Source organism: Nomascus leucogenys, chromosome 12 (genome assembly GCF_006542625.1).
Source record: "Nomascus leucogenys isolate Asia chromosome 12, Asia_NLE_v1, whole genome shotgun sequence".
In the NCBI taxonomy this organism is placed as follows: domain Eukaryota; kingdom Metazoa; phylum Chordata; class Mammalia; order Primates; family Hylobatidae; genus Nomascus; species Nomascus leucogenys.
Window position 1 is genome coordinate 3,918,757 of NC_044392.1, and position 19,661 is coordinate 3,938,417.

General features: G+C 49.4%; 1 protein-coding gene across 1 annotated transcript; it reads left to right on the forward strand.

Annotated features, from left to right (window-relative positions):
- The first annotated feature begins 1,695 nt into the window (after positions 1-1,695).
- On the forward strand, positions 1,696-2,496 carry GJB4 (gap junction protein beta 4). The gene has a single exon (XM_030823386.1). It carries the CDS (start codon positions 1,696-1,698, stop codon positions 2,494-2,496), a length of 801 nt encoding a protein of 266 aa, XP_030679246.1.
- The last annotated feature ends 17,165 nt before the right edge of the window (positions 2,497-19,661 follow it).

A 19,661-nucleotide genomic window follows, 5' to 3' on the forward strand; every position in this document is an offset into this window, starting at 1 on the left:
TATGCCCAGCCAAGCTAGAGAGGAGGCGTGGGCCAGGAGAGAAGAGCCGCAGGTGTTTGCTCTGAATATGTGCCCGGGGAAATCCGCCCTCCTGCCTGCCCACCCAATCACTCTCGCTTGGCTCATTGGCCCAGAAAGCCCCACCCAGCAGGGGAGCGAGGAACAAAAGCTGCCTCTGGGAGGTCCTGAGGCAGACAGACAAGCCCAAGGACAAGGAAGCAGCTACCGGACCCAAGAAGGGTGAGGACCGAATAGGGCAGGAGGCTGGCCAGGAAGCAAGCAACCAGCTGAGCTGAGGATGTCCAAGGGACCTCAGGCTACGGGCTGGGCTTCAGGGAGGGAGCCAGAGGGTCAGGGTCCCTAGAGGATCCCCAGGGAAGTGCCAAGGAGGAGAAGGAATGTCCTGGCTGACCTAAGGGAGGACAGAAGATTAGGGAAGAGGGGGGATCAGGAAGAAATGGGTTTCAGTTCAGTTTAACAAACATCTATTGTGTGTTCACTGGGCCAGGCCAGTGCTAGGTGCTAGGGAGACAGAGGTGAAGAGTCGGCCCTCTAGCAGCTGACAGTTTGGCAAAAAAATAAGACAGGTAAATAGACCATTTGGGTACAGGCGATGACTCTCGCTCTGAAAGTGTCCCAGGCACACGATGTCTGAAGAGGCTGAGAGCAGAGTCAGGGATGGGGATGGGGAAGGAGGAGGGTAGGAGGAGGGGAGGGTTTGGAGATGGGGCCTGATGGGGACTCCAGACAAGGTGGTGTGGAGGTCAAAGTCCACAGGCGAGGGGCCTGAAACAATGGGAATGCGGCTAGCAAACAGCCACTAAATGGACAGAGGAGGGGGTGCCCCCAGAGAAAGTAAATGGGGGGTCCAGACCATGCCAGAATCCATCCTCGGTCCTTCCTAAAGCTGGAATGCTTGGAATTACAGAGGAACCCACTGTGGTCAAGAGAGTCAGCCCTCAGGCCCCAGCACCAGGGCTGCCAGGGATGATATCAGGTCCTTGTGATTCCAAAGCACCTCTGTTTCGTTTGGGAGGGAATGCCAGGGCTGAGAACCTTCCTGGAGCCAGAGGCAAGGAGTAAGGAGGAAGACGGTTCCGGGATTTACCAAGGGGTTGATGTGAACGTCCCCAACACAGGGCCAGGCTCCTGTTGGTGCTCAGTAAAAGTGGGATGGATCTGACAACTGATAAGGATACGTTCCCACCCCTCCTGCCCTGGCCCAGCCCTGGCAGCTGATGGGAGAGCAGATCGTCCAATTCAAACCTTCCTACGATCTCTTTAGATGTCATCGGCTGAAACTTGGGGTAATAGAGGTTGGCTGGCATATCCACGCAGGATGATTGTCTTCACATGTATCTATTACCTTGCAGAATAAAATAGACCCTGATTTTGGAACCTGAAGACCAAAGTGCAAGACTAGCTCTGCTACTTCCATCTGTGGACCCTTGGGCAGGTATCTCTGCGCCTTCACTTACTCTTTGTGAAATGAGGACAGGGGCGATCCCTACCCTACCAAGTCATTGGGAGTGAGGACATGATGACACGGTGATTGCGAAAAGATTTTGTCAATCGCACCAGCGTTGAGGGTGCCCATCTCCAGGATCCCCCAGGCCTCAAGGCTCCCAAGGCCTGAGTGGGTGGGTAGCACCCAGGTATAGACCTTCCACGTGCAGTACCCAGGACACAGAGAGCATGAACTGGGCATTTCTGCAGGGCCTCCTGAGTGGCGTGAACAAGTACTCCACAGCGCTGAGCCGCATCTGGCTGTCTGTGGTGTTCATCTTTCGCGTGCTGGTGTACGTGGTGGCAGCGGAGGAGGTGTGGGACGATGAGCAGAAGGACTTTGTCTGCAACACCAAGCAGCCCGGCTGCCCCAACGTCTGCTATGACGAGTTCTTCCCCGTGTCCCACGTGCGCCTCTGGGCCCTGCAGCTCATCCTGGTCACGTGCCCCTCCCTGCTCGTGGTCATGCACGTGGCCTACCGCGAGGAGCGCGAGCGCAAGCACCACCTGAAACACGGGCCCAATGCGCCGTCCCTGTACGACAACCCGAGCAAGAAGCGGGGCGGGCTGTGGTGGACGTACTTGCTGAGCCTCATCTTCAAGGCTGCCGTGGACGCGGGTTTCCTCTATATCTTCCACCGCCTCTACAAGGATTATGACATGCCCCGCGTGGTGGCCTGCTCCGTGGAGCCTTGCCCCCACACTGTGGACTGTTACATCTCCCGGCCCACAGAGAAGAAGGTCTTCACCTACTTCATGGTGACCACAGCTGCCATCTGCATCCTGCTCAACCTCAGTGAAGTCTTCTACCTGGTGGGCAAGAGGTGCCTGGAGATCTTCGGCCCCAGGCACCGGCGGTCTCGGCGCCGGGAACGCCTACCCGATACGTGCCCACCATATGTCCTCTCCCAGGGGGGGCACCCTGAGGATGGGAACTCTGTCCTAATGAAGGCTGGGTCGGCCCCAGTGGATGCAGGTGGGTATCCATAACCTGCGAGATCAGCAGATAAGATCACCAGGTTCCCCGCAGTGGCATCCTTGCTGTAGCAGGGTGGTGAGGAGGGTGGCTGTCGGGGCTCAGGAAGCTCGCCCAGGGGCCAATGTGGGAGGTTGGGGGTAGTTTGGTCCCTGGGTCCTGAGCCTCAGGGGAGGGAGGTTGATGGTTAGTGGGGATTTTGTATATGGCAACAGTGTATGTCAAACCTCTTAATAAATATGATCTTCCCAGTACTTTGCAGACCAAGTGGGGGGTGGCCAATAGGAAAACGGGGGGCAGGGGGGATTAGGTGGACCTCAGAGAGGATGCCGAGACTACTCAGTGAGCACCTGAGCACTGGAACCTCAGATCCAGGCTCACCCATCACCCCCCAACACACACAGAGTGTGACCCCAGGACATGGTGAGCTGTGCCCAAAGGCAGAGGCTACTCCAGGGGCCTCGGGGTTCTGCAACCAGCTGGCCAAAGCAGAAGGAGAGGAATCCCAGGAGACCCTGTGCCCAGCAGGAGTCAGTTCTCAGTGAGCGTCCATCACAGGAATGAGCGTGGGTCGGGCCTCCCTAGTCCTGCCCAGCACAGGTCCTGGATAGGTGAGTCCCTTCTGACAGTAGGAGGGGCAAGGCTGAGAGCAAGCCAGGGATGGGAATCTGTCAAGGTGCCCAAGAGGCACATCCTACAGGCCAGGGCCCATTGAGAGTGTCTGAGCTGAAAGGTCCCTCGTGGATCCTGGAGTCTATGAAATTTCATGTTCTTTTTCACTGATACAACTTCCCCATTCCATACTCCCCCACCCCACCACCACTCAGACTTTGGCAACTCCCAGAGCCACACCTCCACCCTAACATGCCTCCAAGTCCCACCAAATGCCCACTGGACAATTCCCTGGGAGGCCCCCAGGCATCTCATACTCGCCACTCCCAAGATGACCTCATCAGCTCACCCCAGACCTGCCCCCTCGAAGATGCCCCACCCCATCTCATGCAGGACACAGCTATTCACCCAGCTGCCCAAGCCAGGGGACGGGACAAGCCTGACATCCTTGTCCCTCACACCCCACATCCCCACTGGCACCAAATCCCACTGATTCTAGTACCTAAATGCCACCTGAATCTGCTCTTCCTCTCCTTACAACAACCTAACTACCTCCTGGACCTCCCCCATCTGCCCTCCGCTACGGGGATGGAGTGATTTATCTGTCTGCGCAACTGACCATGTCATTCCTCCTGCTTTAAAATTTCTTCCACCATCACCAGCCCCATACCCTCAGCATGGCCCCCACTGATCTCCCCACCTCATCCCAGCTTCCTCCCCCTTTCTACCTGCCAGTAATACCAAAGGGCTCCTGGTTCCCCAGGCAGACAAGTCATGTGGTGTCATTCCTCATGCCTTCATCATGCTATTTCCTCTGGCTAGAATGCCCTTCCCACCTCCTCTGTGACCCTCCCTCGAACCTCTAGGACAGCTTTACCCATCTCTCCAAGTGCCAGCCTCGCTTGTCCCTCTGCCACTCTCCCCAAATCGGAATTGTCACTTCCCCTGAGTGTCTCCCTATCAGTCTGTGAGCCCTTAATGGGCAGGTCACCGAGTCATCCAGGTCCCTGCTGCCTTCAATAAATGCTTGTTAGATGAGTAAATAGTCTGTGAGCTGCTTGGGGGAAGGAACCGAGTCTTGTTCATCTGAATCTTCCACCACACCTAGCCTGCGGAGTTCAGCAAAGCATTTGTTTGCTTGCTTTGTTTTGTTTTTGTTGTTGTTTCAACTAGAGCCAGCATCAAGGTGTCACCTTTAGGTAAGCTAACTTGAGTCCAGAAAGGGGAAGAGGCCCTTCAAGACCACACAGATCTGCTGAGTCTGTCAGGGGCTCTGTCCTCTGTGGTCCACAGGTAGCCTCCACACCCACCCCTGATTATGGCATAAGATTGAAGTCACCCATCTTTAGGGCAGGCTCCCTGGAAGCAGAGCCAGAGGCAGGGGTTTCTGTGCGTGTGAAGGAAGAAGCAAGGGGAGTAGGGGAGGGAGGGGCTGAGCTGAGCAGGGATGTAGACTCAGGGAGATGCAGCCTTGGCCCAACCCCTGTGGGATTAGGGGACTTCAGATCATAAGTCTCACCACATTTCAGTCAGTCATTACTTCAGGTGCCCCCAATAGCAGGAGGGTTGGCAGGAAGGGGTAGGTGGCTCTGGCTCAGTCAAAACCAATTCTTCAGGGGTAGCCATAAGCCATCAGCAGCCAATATTCACAGCATTTGGAGAATGGATGTCCCCCAGTAAAGGGGACATGGGCAGGGCACCAATACCATCTACTAAACTCCTGACTCCAGGAAACAAGAGTAGCTCCCACTTCCAATCCATACTAGAGCTGTGACTGCCAGCCCGAGAGAACACGGTGGCACTCCTGACCAGTTCAGAGCCAGATAGCCCCACACTGCTCAGACCACAGTAGCTCCCAAGTCCAGGCCCGGGGACCCCACGATAGCCAATGCCCCCGAGATTCCAGATCCACCCTCCAGGGGCAGCTGCTGGGTCCAGCTTATAGTGAGCTCACTCCAGGACCTGACAGCTCCCATGGCGACCTCTCCTTGGATGCTCTTCCCAAAGGTCTCGAGTCCTGAGCCACTGAGCCAAGTGGAGACCTTCAGAGGAGGCTGGGACTAAGAACTGCTTCAGCCATCAGGCCATCTTATCCTCAATCCCACCCACAATGTCAAGACTCACACTGCTCTCACCACCACTCACACCTGTCCACCTTCACCTTCTTGAAAAATCCCCCTTTGCTTCCTCTTCTGCCCTCTGTCCTGCCCACATCATTGCCACCTACCTCTCCTCATTCATTGAAGACTGAGCCCATAGCCCAAGGCCTTCTCCTCCTGCTATTCTCCCATGACCCAAGGCCTCAGGGGTCACCCTGTCCTTTCCGTCCCATGACCACCTTTGCCACAATATTTAGCTACCCTAGCAGGACCCCACCCCAGACCTGGTCATCGCCCAGAACTGTTCCACCACTAGAGCCTTCCATTCCTGGAAATATTTGTTCTTTTATGTGAAAGCTCCATATAAGGTGCTAAGGAGTCATCTGGGAAAAATCAGACATGGTCCCTGACCTCATGGAGCTTACATTCTAGAGAAGAGGACAGCTACCAAACTCATGGCGCACTGGGGAAGCTGGGGAGAGAGGAAAAAGGATCTAACATCCAGGCATCCAGAAAAAGGCTCCCCGAGACATCTAGAGAAGGAGGATTTTGCCAAGCAAGGGAGTGGAATTCCAGGCAGAGGGGATAGCTTATGCAAAGGGAGCATATACCTGGTGACAAAGATGGAAAGAACCCAGGAGCGCTTGGGCCAGGTGAGGGGCTCAGGTAGGAGTCAGGCTGGAGTAGACAGAGGCTGTATCCTTGCAATGATTTCTTTGTAAATCTCTGCTAATGACTTTGGACTTTATCCTGAGGACAATGACAAGTCCCTAGAGAGATGTAGCACAGAAGTGACATGATGCAATTTGCAATGTCTCTGGGTACAACGTGGCGGGACCAAGGCAGGGCTACCTGTTTGGAATCTGGTGCAATCATCCAAGCAAGAAAGAGCAATGGCCTGAACTAGGGCGTGCACCTTGGGGATGGAAAGAAGTAGATGGACTTAAGAAATGCTTACAAGATAGAATCCAAAAGATGTGGTGATTTAATTGGGTGTGGGGATCAAAGTGACACCCAGGTTTCCGGCTATGAATGGTGGTACCATTTACTTGAGTGGAGAGGTGTGGATGACTTCAGTTTCAGACATGTTGAATTTGAGATACAAGTAAGATATCCTGGTTTTTCCCTCTCCTTCACAGATGACCTCAGCCCCTCGTTCAGTGTCTTCCATCTGCTACTACATTTATTAGAAGTGACTCCATTTTCAACACCTTGACCTCTCAGTTCCTTGACTTCCTTGATTTCAACAACCTTTTTATCCACGCTTCCAACCCACCCACCTGCGTGTTCACACCCTAGGCCTGTCTACACCAAGAGCTGCATCATCTCCCATCTATGTGGCTCGCCCAACCTGGTTCCCATTCCAGCAATCCTTCTGCCCCATCTACTGACCCACCACTATGTTCCCCCGCCCCTTTCCATTCTCCTTGCCCTCCTTTCTCAGCTTAGACTCCACAGTCCCCCAGATAATCACCAGCTTGCAGGTGTCCTCCACTCCCTCGCCTTCTCACGCCTCTCCAGTACTCATCTGGCAAGACCCTAACTCCAGTTAAACCCAACTCTCCACATGGCACCTGTTCCTGAGCACCTGGAGGATAATACAACTGGACTGACTGGTCTCCATTTAAACTTTTGACCACAAAGTTCAAGGACACTCAGCACCTCTAAGAAATTCTATATTTTCCTAAAACTTTATCCCTACTCCCCAAAATGACTCTATCATGCCTTCTCCTCTTTCCTCAAACCTCCAGACCCCATTCTCCTAATCCTCCATTTAAGCTGATAGTCAGGCATAACAGGGTGCTGGGAATAGAAGCAAAAGGCCAGCTCAGCTCAGCCTACCACTACCACATCTGCCAAACTCAAAGCATGAGTGGCTGTTGGCCTTGCTCCTCCCCTGTAACGTGGACAAAGCATCCCTGCTCCTGGGACACCCCCCCCCCGCTTGGACAATGGACCCCTTCACCCCTCACCTACTCTAGACTGTGCTCCACAGTTGGTGCCTCTCTCTCCTGCCTTGCCATTTCCCTTTCTACAAATACGCTATAATACTTTCATCTCTCTCTTTTTTTGAATTCTCTCTTGACACTCCATTCTTCTCCAGCTGCTACCTCATTGCCAAAACAAAAGTCTTCTATACTTGCTGCCTCCACTTCCTTGTTGCTTTAACTTGTTCCAGTCAGGACTGCTCTTGTCAATATCCCCAAGGGCCTCCAAGCTGCCACATCCAGTGGTCCATTCTTCGGCCTGGCCTAACTCCCTCAGCGTCATTCAACCATGAAGAGCTCCCTCCTCGTTGTCTCCTCTTGACTTCCAGGCAGCATCTCTCCTGGCTTTCCTCCCACCTCACTGATGTGTCTTTCTTGATGTCCTTCAATGCCTCTCCTTCCTCTTCCTAAGCTCTAAATGCAAGATGCCCCAGGGCCCAGTTCTCGACCTTCTTTCCTCCTCTCTATACATTTCCCCTTCAGTGACCTGATCCAGGACCACCTATAAAACCATCCATAAACTGATGACTCCCACATTGATGTGTTCAGACCTAACTGTTCCCATGAGGGTCAGACTCCTGTATTCAACTTCTACTGGTCACCTAAAATAGAACTCCTAATTCCCCTAACTGAGAACAGATTTCGTTTTCTCCAGGTCTTCCCCACCTTGGAAAATATCATCCCCATCCGTCCAGATGCTCAATTCAAAAACTGGAGTCTGTTTCCTCATAATCATATTGGCATCATTAGCAAGTTGTGTTGGCTATAATTCCAAAATACCATATCAAAATCCAAACACTTGGTGACTTCATATCCAACACCCTAGTCTTTCCAAGTGCTTCAGTCCCAGGTGAAGGCACCTCATTTCCACACCTGGACACCTGCAGCAACTGGTCTCCCTGCCTCCACTTTTGTTCCCCTAAACTTCTTCTTCCACATAGCAGCCTGAAATATCTTTCCAGCATGTCAGTCAGACCAGTGGAGTCACTCCCTGACTTAAAATCCTCCAAGTGGCTTCCAATCATGGCCAGAAAAATAAATTTAAGCCAAACTCTACCATCGCCTGCAAGGTCTTATGGGGTCAGGCACTGACTACTGCTCCTGCTCCAAATCAACCTCCCTTCACTCTCCCCTCTTGCCACGCTCCACCCACACTGGCCTTCTCCCATCTTGGGGTCTTCGCACCTGTCTCGCTGACAGGGCTCTTCCCCTCCAGCTTAACATGTCTGTCTCCCCAGCATTCACATCTTGACTCAGACATCCCCTCTTCCAGGAGGCCCTTTCTGACCCACCCTCCTCACCCACCACACACCGTCACTCTCCATTATGTGACCTCATTTTATCTTCTTTGTAGCACTTACTAGTATATGAAATTTTCTTATTTTTTTACATATTTATTCTCTTTATTGCCTCACTGGGATGAGCTCCTTAAGAAGTGGGACTCTGGGCCAGGCGCAGTGGCTCACGCCTGTAGTCCCAGCATTTTGGGAGGCCGAGGCGGGCGGATCAAGAGGTCGGGAGATTGAGACCATCCTGGCTAACATGGTGAAACCCCATCTCTACTAAAAATGCAAAAAACTGGCCGGGCGTGATGGCAGGCGCCTGTAGTCCCAGCTACTCGGGAGGCTGAGGCAGGAGAATGGCGTGAACCTGGGAGGCAGAGCTTGCAGTGAGCCGAGATCGTGCCACTGCACTCCAGCTCCGGCAATAGAGCAAGACTCTGTCTCAAAAAAAAAAAAAAAAAAAAAGTGGGACTCTGTTGTCTTCACCCTTTTATCCTCCAGCACCTAGAAAAGTGCTTGACACATAGTAGGCACTCAATTAAAATGGGTTGACCCTGATGATGGGCACCCAGAAGGAAATGTCTAGTAGGCTGCTGATGTAAGAGGGAAAAGGACAAGTCAGGAGATACCTATTTGGGAGTTGTCAGCATAAATGTGTGAATATAAGACACGATTTTGCTCCAAAATTACCCTTTAGGAAGGAAGCCTTTGTCTTACATTCAAGTCCTTACAAAGTTCCCTGCATTTGGGGGGCATGCTCTCAATTATTGCATTTTGAACAACACAACGCTCTTTGGGGAAAACTCATTAGCCCGAAATAACCTCAATCAATGAAGTTTTGGATATTCATGGTGGCTGCTTGGCAGAATCAGAAAAAAAAAAAAGTGAAGGCAAAGGCATTTCACATATATTGAATCATTATTCCCAAGGGCAGGACTTTACAATTGCAAGGATTGTCTTCGTAAGCAAGCCCATTTTAAAAAATCACTTTAAAACAATAAAGGAAGCGGTTACGTGATGGAGATGACAAATACCTACTGGAAGATTTTTTTTATTTATGCAACCTAATATTAAGCAGCCAGACTTTTATGGCAAAGAATCAAATCTCCAGCGTCATACACAGATTCAAAAAGCACGATGTCACAAATAACTTGGGCAGAAATAAAGTTTTTGTGTTTTGTAAAATGTTGATAACAACCAAAGCTCTAATGATATGGACTCAGATGTTAGAGAAAAATGTTAAAAATTTAAATAAAATTACTTCATAAAGCATGAGGAGAGAAAAACTAATACTTCTTACTGCATTGTTTTATACAATTTGTGATTTTTAAAATGTATAATAAACTAAGTTAATAAAGTACATTTTCTTTCAACCACACTAAAAGTTTATATATCCAGGTCAGCCCCCACACATTTTTGAGGCTCTCTTCAGTGGGAATATGGGGGGTTACTTTTTATCTGGAGACATAATCTGGGCGTCTATGGTAGTTGGGGGCTTGAGCCTCGGGAGTGGGTAAGACCATACAGAGACCGGGGGAGAGATGAGAAGATGCCCTAGGCTGGAGACTTAAAGGTCAAATAACATGGGGGAAAGACAGCTCCAGGCAGAGTAAGTAGAGATCATATAAGCCATGGCAGTATGACGTCGTAGAGGAGGAAGATGGTGTCGCAGAAGCCAAGAGAAGTGTTTCTAGAAGGAGAAAGTGATCATCAGAGCCAAATGCTGACACGGGCCAAATCAAATAAGGACTGAAAAGTGTTCGTTCGATTCATAAGATGCTCATGTGTACCTGTGCGGGAGTATGGGATGTAGAAACCAGGTCCCAGGGCAGTGAAGGGACAGTGAGGGCTGGGCACATGTAAACAGGTGTGAACAACTGGCTGGTGAACGTGGCTGTGCGAAGAATAGGAAACAAGAGGGTGTTTCTTGGCAGGAGAATGAGGGGACTAGCGAAGATCTTTTTAATGATGGGAGGTCTTCCTATGCTCTGACCATGGCCTCCACCCCGCCCCCTCACTTAGCTCCTCCCTCAACACCTGTTCATGACCCCATAGGCACTTCCAGACCTGACCCTGTGCCCTTCTCTCAATCTACCAGCCTCCCTGCCCTACATTCCCTTCCTTCTGCAGCCAGCCTAAGCCTGAGCTTCACACTGTCTTTATTATCACCCTCATCTCACCTGGGAGCTGCCTTCCCTACTAGACCGCAGGCTCTCTGAGGGCACGAACAGTATCTGCCTGGTTTGGCAATGTATCCTCAGACCTCGCGCCATGGTCAGTACACAGTAAAAGGGTAATGAATATTTCCTGAGACGGTGACTAGAATGAACTGCTGTCACACAGCATCCCCACTACCCTCTGCCCCTCCTTCCTACTCCAGGCCCCAGTCAATGCAACCGGGCTTTTCTATCTCTCCACCTTGTGTTGGACTCTGCTAGAGTAAACCACACAACCAAACAGAGTGAGGCCACTGCAAATTCTTGCTCTCCCGCCTAACCTGGGCGCTCGGTGCCACCTGACGAATTCTGCTTTGGTCTCTCTGCTGTTGTACATGGTGGCAGCTTCCTCAATTTCTCCATTCTCCTCAAACTTTCTAGCACATTCCATCTTATTTACATCCTATTTCTTAAAGTAGAAGCTATCTGAGAAGAATGCTCTCCTCTCGACTGCCACCAAATCTACAAACCAATGTTCATCCACAACCTCCCTCTCTCTTTTCCTGCAGCACAAATGGGTGGGCCCACTGTTAATTCTCTAAACTCCCGACCTGTGCATAGGATCCTCTTTCTCCCCCACCTCCTTGCTTTCTTCTGCATCTTTAACACCTACTTCTCTCCTGCATCTCTCAGCATTTAAGCATGCTCAGATCTTTCCCATCCAAAAACAAAAGCAAAACCCTTCCTTGACCCCATGTTCCCTGCAGCTACCTCCTTACCTCTCTCCTGGCTTTCACAACTGTGCCTCCTGAAACTGATGTCTGCACTTACTGTCTCTACTTCCTCACCTCCCACTCACTCACCCACCAGCTATGATCTGTCTCTGTCCTCACATGCCACTCAAACTGCTTTGACTCTGCCAAGTTCACCTACGATTCCTTTGTCACTAAGCCCAATGGATGCTTTCCAGCCCTTGTCTGTGTGATGAGGCATTTAGCAGGGTAGATGGTCTTCCTTCTTCAGCCTCTCCCCCAGAGCATTGAGTCCTTACTTGTTCTGCCCACTCAGCACTTCTCCTCTTCCTCTAAACTGGGGTTCTAAAGGCAACTGCCAGGCTGATGCCCAGGTCCCTTGTCCTCAGGGTGTCCTCTAGGTGAGGCCAATCAGCGTTCTTCCGCAGATCATTTCAATATTTTCTAAGAGAAGAGTGTCATGGCAAAACTTGGAAGGGAGGAACTCAAGCTAAGAGTAACCTTGTGCAAAAGCCCATTAGTGCCAGGAGAGAAGAAGGCCAACAGTTAGAGAAGAGCAGAAGTGAAGCAGGCCAGGAGAGCGGCTCCAGATGTACCCCAGACCTAATTCCAGGTACCCCTGGGGCCCCAAGGCCCCCCTGCCCTTCCCGTATTTCTATAAACCAATGAGTTTATAGTGCCTGGAGCTAATTCAAGCTGCATTTCTGTCATGTGCAATTAAGAGCGCTGACTAATACACCCAGGCTTCTGGGACACCACATATCTGGTTTTCCTCCCATGCTCCAGCCGCTCCCTTTTAATCTCCTTCGGGCCACCTCTTAATTAGGAAGGTCCCTGGGGCTCTGTCCCAGGCCACCTTCTCTCCTCAGTCTCCATGCCCTCCCTGGATGATTACATCCTCTCCCATGGCCTTGACCACCATCTCAACACTGTTGACTCCAAAATCTGTATTTCCACCCTTCTTTTTTTTTAATTTTCATATTGTAATAGAATATACTTCACATAAAAATTATCATTTTAACTGTTTGAAGTGTACAATTCAGTCACATTAAGTACATTCACAATGTTGTACGACCATCACCACTACTTATTTCCAGAGCCTTTTTTTTTTTTTTTTTTGAGATGGATCTTGCTCCATCACCAGGCTGGAGTGCAGTGGCATGATCTCGGCTCACTACAACCTCCGCCCCCACCGAGAGCTCGACTACAGGCATGCGCCACCACACCCCGCTAATGTTTTTGCATTTTTAGTAGAGACGAGGTTTCTCCGTGTTGGTCAGGCTGGTCTCGAACTCCCGACCTCAGGGGATCCGCCTGCCTCAGCCTCCTAAGGTGCTGGAATTACAGGCGTGAGCCACCATGCCCGGCCTTCCAGAGGCTTTTTATCACCCGCAGCAAGAGCTCTATCTGTACCCATTCAACAACAACCTCCACTCACCCAGCAACCTCTGGTACCCCGGTAACCTCTAACCTACTTCCTGTCTCTATGAATTTGCCTATTCTCAATATTTCAAAAAAGTGGAATCATACCATATTTGTCCTTGGGTGTGTGACTTATTTCACTTATAATGTTTTCAAGATTCATCCATATTGCAGCACGTATCAGAACTTCATTCACTTTTATGATTGGATAACAGTTCACTGTGTGAATAGACCATATTTTGTTTATCCATTCATCCACTGATGGACATTTGGGTTGTCTCCACCTTTTGACTATTGAGAACAGTGCTGCTAAGAACATTCATGTACACATATTTGTTTAAGTTCCTGTTGCCAGTCCTTTTGCGTGAATATCTAGGAGTGACTTGCTGGGTCCTACGGTAATTCTGTGTTTAAGTGCATGAGGAACTGCCACACTGTTTCCCAAAAAGGCTGCACTATTTTACATTTGCACCAACTCACACAAGGGTTCCAATTCCTCTTCTCTTTCCTGAGGCCCAGTCCCACGCATCCAGCTGCCTCTGGACATCCAAACACACATGTCTCTCGGGAAACTCAGACCCAACCATAGCAGGGCATCTGGAGGCAAAGGACATTTTGGCTGTGTGAAAACAACCAGTCCTGAGGCTTTGGGATGGGCTAAGTGCTGGGGATTGGGTGAAGCTTGGGAATGCATGTGGGATGGGGTGAAGCTTCTGTTGTGTACTTTTATCATAATAAGAAATGGTTTTTAAAGGCCATGTCAAAATGTTCCAATGGCCTTGTCAAAAATGGCTGCACCCACTATTTACAGTAGCAAAGACTTGGAACCAACCCAAATACCCATCAATGATAGACTGGATAAAGAAAATGTGGCACATATACACCATGGAACACTATGCAGCCATAAAAAAGAATGAGTTCATGTCTTTTGCAAGGACATGGATGAAGCTGGAAACCATCATTCTCAGCAAACTAACAGCAACAGAAAACCAAACACCACATGTTCTCACTCATAAGTGGGAGCTGAACAGTGAGAACACATGGATACAGGGAGAAGAACATCACGCACTGGGGCCTGTTGCTGGGTTGGGGGGCAAGGGGAGGTAGAGCATTAGGAGAAATACCTAATGCATGCAGGGCTTAAAACCTAGATGAAGGGTTGATAGGTGCAGCAAACAACCATGGCACATGTATACCTATGCAACAAACCTGCACGTTCTGCACATGCATCCCAGAACTTAAAGTAAAATTAAATAAATTTAAAAATAAATAAATAAATAGCTGCACCAGCAACTTGGATGGAGTGGAGGCCATTATTCTAAGTGAAATAACTCGGGAATGGAAAACAGAATACTGTATGTTCTCACTCATGAGTAGGAGCTAAGCTATGAAGAAGTAAAGGCATGAGAGTGACAGAATGGAGTTTGGGGAATTGGGACAGTAGGAGGGGTGACGGATAAAAGACTACATATTGGCTACAGTGTACACTGCTCGGCTGACAGGTACACCAAAATCTCAGAAATCACCACTAAATAACTTATCCATGTAACCAAAAACCACCTGTTCCCCAAAAACTATTGAAACAAAATTTTAAAAAAGGAAAAGAATGGTTGCACCAGAACACATTTACAAACATACAGATCATTTAGCAAACTCCAGGCAGGATGACCCTGTTGTTTTCTTCTGCCCCTCCCAATATGCTCCTTTCCTCATCCTTAACAGCTCAGGTAATGGCAAACTATCTTATCAGGTGCTTATCTAATTTGTAGAGACAGCGAGGCCGGGAACAATATGGCCCTACAGCTGAGATACAATCTAAGCTCTACGCCCTGAAATCCATTGCCATCACCTCTTCAGCCCAGGATCAAGGCACCAAAAGCTCCCACATGGCAGGCGGCAGACTGATTTCAGGGCCTATTGCACACACCTCACCCTAAGCTGGCTTCCCCAGACATCCTCATGCCCTACACTCTTGCAGCTCGAACCACAGCCAAGCAAAGAGTCTCCTCCCATCCAGAAGGAGGGAAGAAGCTGGATGAGGACAGACAGACTACAGCCAGCCATGCAACCCACTTGACCCCTGAGCACCGGGGATTCTGAGCTGGTGGCAGGAAGGAGAGAGAAAAAATGAGGCTCAGCCAAAAAAGGCTTCCTGGAGGAGGGCAGCTGGTCGGGAAGGAACTTCTGGTGGGTAGGAGGTGGTGATGCTGAGCTAGAAGTGAACGGATGACATGGCCGCCATGCACTGGCCTGGGACAGGAGCTTACCATGCTTTGGGGGTTTTATTCACTCGTGTGACAAGTATTTTTTGTCTACTAAGTGCCAGGCACTGTTTTAGGCACTGGGAATATAGCAGCAAATACAACAGAAAGAAAATGGCTGTCCCCACCGATTTCTAGTGATATGAGAGACAACAAACATAAAACACAAACGAAATACAGGATGTGTCAGATGGGTATACTGCTATGGAGAAAAATTAATCAGGAAGGGAAGTAGGGGAGGCTGAGAAAGGAACTACGATTTTAGATGGGGAGGCCAGGGAAGGTCAGTAAGTCTATTTCAGAGAGAAGAAAGAGCAACTGCAGGGACACTGAGACCCGGAAAGTCTTGGCACATACCCAGGACACAGGAAGCCAATGAGGCAGGGCAGCCAGTGAGCCGAGAGATGTGGAAATGAGGCCAGGGCCTGCGGGTGAGGCCTGAGAAGGACTCGATCGTGTAGGGTCTTACAGGCCATCCTGATGCCGTCGGCTGTCAGTCTGAGTGAGTCGGAAGCCAGTGCAGCATTTTTAAGCAAACAGGAGCGCGAGCCGTCTGGCGGCTCTGTTAGCCGCAAATGGATAGGGGCAACGGCTAAAGCAGGAAGACCAGTTACAAGGCTACTGCAATCATCTAGGAAAGAAATGGCTCCTGATTTCATGTTACCCCAATAATATTAATGGAGTCAGCAAGAAGTGGCCAGATCCTGTAAATACTTTGAAAGTAGCACCAAAATGATTCACAGACATTGAATGCGGGATATGGGAAAAGAGGGTCAATGAAGACTCAAAGGTTTGCGGCCTGAGCAAGTCGATGAGTAAAACTGCCATTTACTAGAACAAGTGAGAGAGCAGGGCAGAGGGGAAGAAAAGGAGTAGGTTGCCAGATAAGCAAATTTCAGACAAACTTTTTTTTTTTTTTTTAGAGATAGAGCCTCACTCTGTCACCAGGCTGGAGTGCAGTGGCACAATCTCAGCTCACTGCAACCTCCACCTCCCAGGGTTCAAGTGATTCTCCTGCCTCAGCTTCCCGAGTAGCTGGGACTACATGCACACACCACCACGCCCAGCTAATTTTTGTATTTTTAGTAGAGATGGGATTTCACCATGTTGGCCAGGATGGTCTCGATCTCTTGACCTCGTTATCCACCCGCCTCGGCCTCCCAAAGTGCTGGGATTACAGGCGTGGGCCACCGCGCCCAGCCAACAATTTTTTAATGTGTGTCCCATGTATTAGCTGAAATTCAGAATTAACTGGGTGTCCTGGTTGTGCTTTTGCTTTGTTCCTAAATCTGGCAACCCTAGTAAGTAAGAAGCTTAACATAGGTTTGTGATACCTATGTTAAACATCCTAGGAGAAAGTTTACTAACAGCTGGACACACGAGTACAGGGTTTAGAGGTATGGTCTGGGCTGGGGATACATATTTAGCGGTTGTCAGCTAAATTTTCGTATTTTAAACCCTGAGACTGGATGATGTTACCAAGTGAGCAAGGGAGGACAGAGAAGAGAAAGAGTGCAAGGACTGAGCCCCAAGGCAGCCCAGTTCTTAAAAGTCAGGAAGATCTGGAGGAACCAGCAAAGGAGACTGAGAAAGAAAGTGCAGAAAGGAAGGAGAAAAGTCAGGAGAGTGTGATGTCTCTGAAGCCAAAGGAAGAGCGTCAAGGCGAGAAGAATCAACTTCACTCAACGCTGCTGAGGGTTCAGGGAAAGATGAGGATTGAAACTTGGCCATGGGGTTTAGCTATAGGGACTTTGACAAGAGCCGTTTTGGTGTCATATAGGAAGCAAAAGCCTGATTAGAGTAAGTTCAAGAGAAGATGACAGAGAAAAAATGGAGATAATGAATCAGGACAAGTCTTTTGATAGATTTTGCTGTAAAGGAGTGGAAAGAAATGAGGCAGACGCTGGAAGGAGAAGTGGGGTTCAGGTTAAGGTGTTTTGTTGTTTTGTTGTTAAGATGGAGAAATACCCACATAGTTATTGTAACAGGAAAGATCCAGTAAGAAAGTGTTTCTAGAAGAAAGGAGTGTCCCATTGTCAATGATGGAGGAGAAAGAGAGGAGGTGGAGGGAGGCGCCTGGTGGGTAAGAAGGGGTGCGTGCGTATTAGAATGGTTGGCTCCTGACAGCAGCTCAGCAAAGTCACGTATTACCTCCGTTCGAGGAGCAAGGTGTGTGGGCAGAAGTTTCGAGCAACTCTAGGTGTCTTGGAAAATAAGCAACACTCCAGCCCAGGGCCTGCCTGGAAAATCGCCTCCTCCCTGCCTGCAGCCCCAGACATGCCTGAGCAGGGCTCAAAAGCCCCCATCCCTCTGCCTGATCTGCTTCCCATGGCTTCTGCCTGCCCCACCTCTCCGCTCAAGGAAGGAAAGGGCCTCATGCCTCTGCTGCAGACACACAAAGATAAGGAAAACTCCAGTCTGAGAGGAGGCAGGGGTGGAGGGGGGTGGTCTTCCCATCCCAGGAAGCACCTGCCCGAGGCCTGGGCAGAGCTCTAGGTGGAGAGGGCGGCCTGGGAGCAACACCACCTGGGCCAGGGCCAGGGCCAGGAGAGGTACAGGCTGTGGCCCTGCCACCCCCAGAGAGAAGGTGTAAGCCCCGAGGGCAGCTGCCAATCCCTGGTGCAACACAGCTTTGTCCTGAGGCGGGGGGATGGCCTAGATGGCCTCCTACACATTCCCCTACTCAGGGAACAGAAATTTAGGGTAGGATCACAAGGCATTAAGGTCCTCAGAGCCATTCTCTCTGGAATGGGGAACTCTCCCAGCTCACTCCAGAAAAAGCAAAGGCCAGTTGTCGGGGGCACTACCTCATATCAAGAGTGAAAAGCCGGCATCTGGCAGAGTCAGAATGACAGGACCTAGGTGATAAAATCACCTGGTTACCAGAGCAGAATAACCCAACCGCACACATAGGCACCACTACACACCACCGCCTGACACACAACCACATATGCACAGAGCCTCCCACACCACCCCAGCCATCTCCGCCATCACACACATTCACAACCACACACGCACACAGCCTCCCACACCACCCCAGCCATCTCCGCCATCACACACATTCACAACCACACACGCACATCAAAGCCTACACACACGTGGCCCACATACCACCCTTAACACACAGCTCTCCAGGCTTACACACACAGAAACAGTTCTTGCACATAACCTTATGTGCACCCAGTGTTTACGAACAGTGACTGAGAGTCTGTACATTCCAGGCCCTGGTAATGTGGCAGGAACGTGACCAGCGAGCTCCCTGTTCTCCTGGAGATAATTTCAGAGACAGGTGTGAAGAGTGTCTGCTGAGGAAGTGGGGCAAGGAACCTTTGGGGTGGGGGTGGGGGAACCAGGGAACACCTCTGTAAGAAGGTAAGACCTGAATAAGGAGGAGGAAGCTTCCAGGTAAAGAGTCAGGAGAAGGCAGTCCAGGCAGAGGGAACAGCAAAGGCAAAAACCAGAAGGCTGCCCTGAAGGTGGCTTGTTCAAGAACCAGAAAGAAGGCCACTACAGCGCCCAAGGGGATGAGAGATGGGGGAGAGGCAGGACTAGGTCGCCTGGCGCCTTGGGGCTCAACGTCAAGAGAGTGGATAGCAGTCTAAAGTTAATGATAAGTCACTGTAAGGTTTTAAGAGGGAAGTGGCATGATCTATTAGGTTGGTGCAAAAGTAACTGCGGTTTTTACCATTACTTTCAATGGCAAAAACTGCAATTACTTTTACACCAATCTAATAGATCATTAAAACACTACTTCAGCTAGAAGCAACCATGGGAAAAAATGTTATTGCAATCTTCAGAGTGGTGAAGGCATTTCTAACGACAATAAAACCCAAAGGCCATAAAAGATAATATTAATACACTGGACTACATAAAACATGTTTAATTCTGTATGGCAAAACCCCCATCTAAAAAGTCAAATTACAGGTGTCAAGCAGTAGAGGCAGAGGGAATCCTTTCTATTTGTATCACAGACAGAGGAGGGCTTATTTCTTTAGTATGTAAAGAGCTCCTGAGAAATAAATAATAAAAGTCAACCATCCAGTAGAAAACTGGCAAAGGCAAAGGACTGTTCACAGGATAACAAACAAAAGCGGCTCTTAAATATATGAAAAGATGCTCAATCTCACTCATACCAAGAGAAATGCAAAATAAAGTATAATGAGATATCATTGACAAAGATCATAAAGTTTGATAACACTCTCTATTAGTACCTATATGGGGATACAGGCACTCCCTTGTCTCTTGGAGTGCAAACTGAAAACATCTGTGAAGATGATTAGGCAATAGGTATCAAAATTTTAAATACACATACAACTTTAAAGCAAAAATTTCACATGTAGGAATATATCCTGTAGATACAATTTTCAAATGTGTTAAAAAATGATTATCCAAGGATATTCACGCAATGGTATTTGTAATAGGATGAAATAAAAGAGTAGAAACAGCCTTAATTTTCATCAGAATAGGACTGATTAAATACAGTACATATACTATTCAGCTGTTTTTAAAATGAGAGAGCAAGGCAGCCCTATATCCACTGATGAGGGGAATGTCTCATATTTTGATAAATGAAGAAAGCAAAGTGCAAAAGAGTGCAGATAGCATA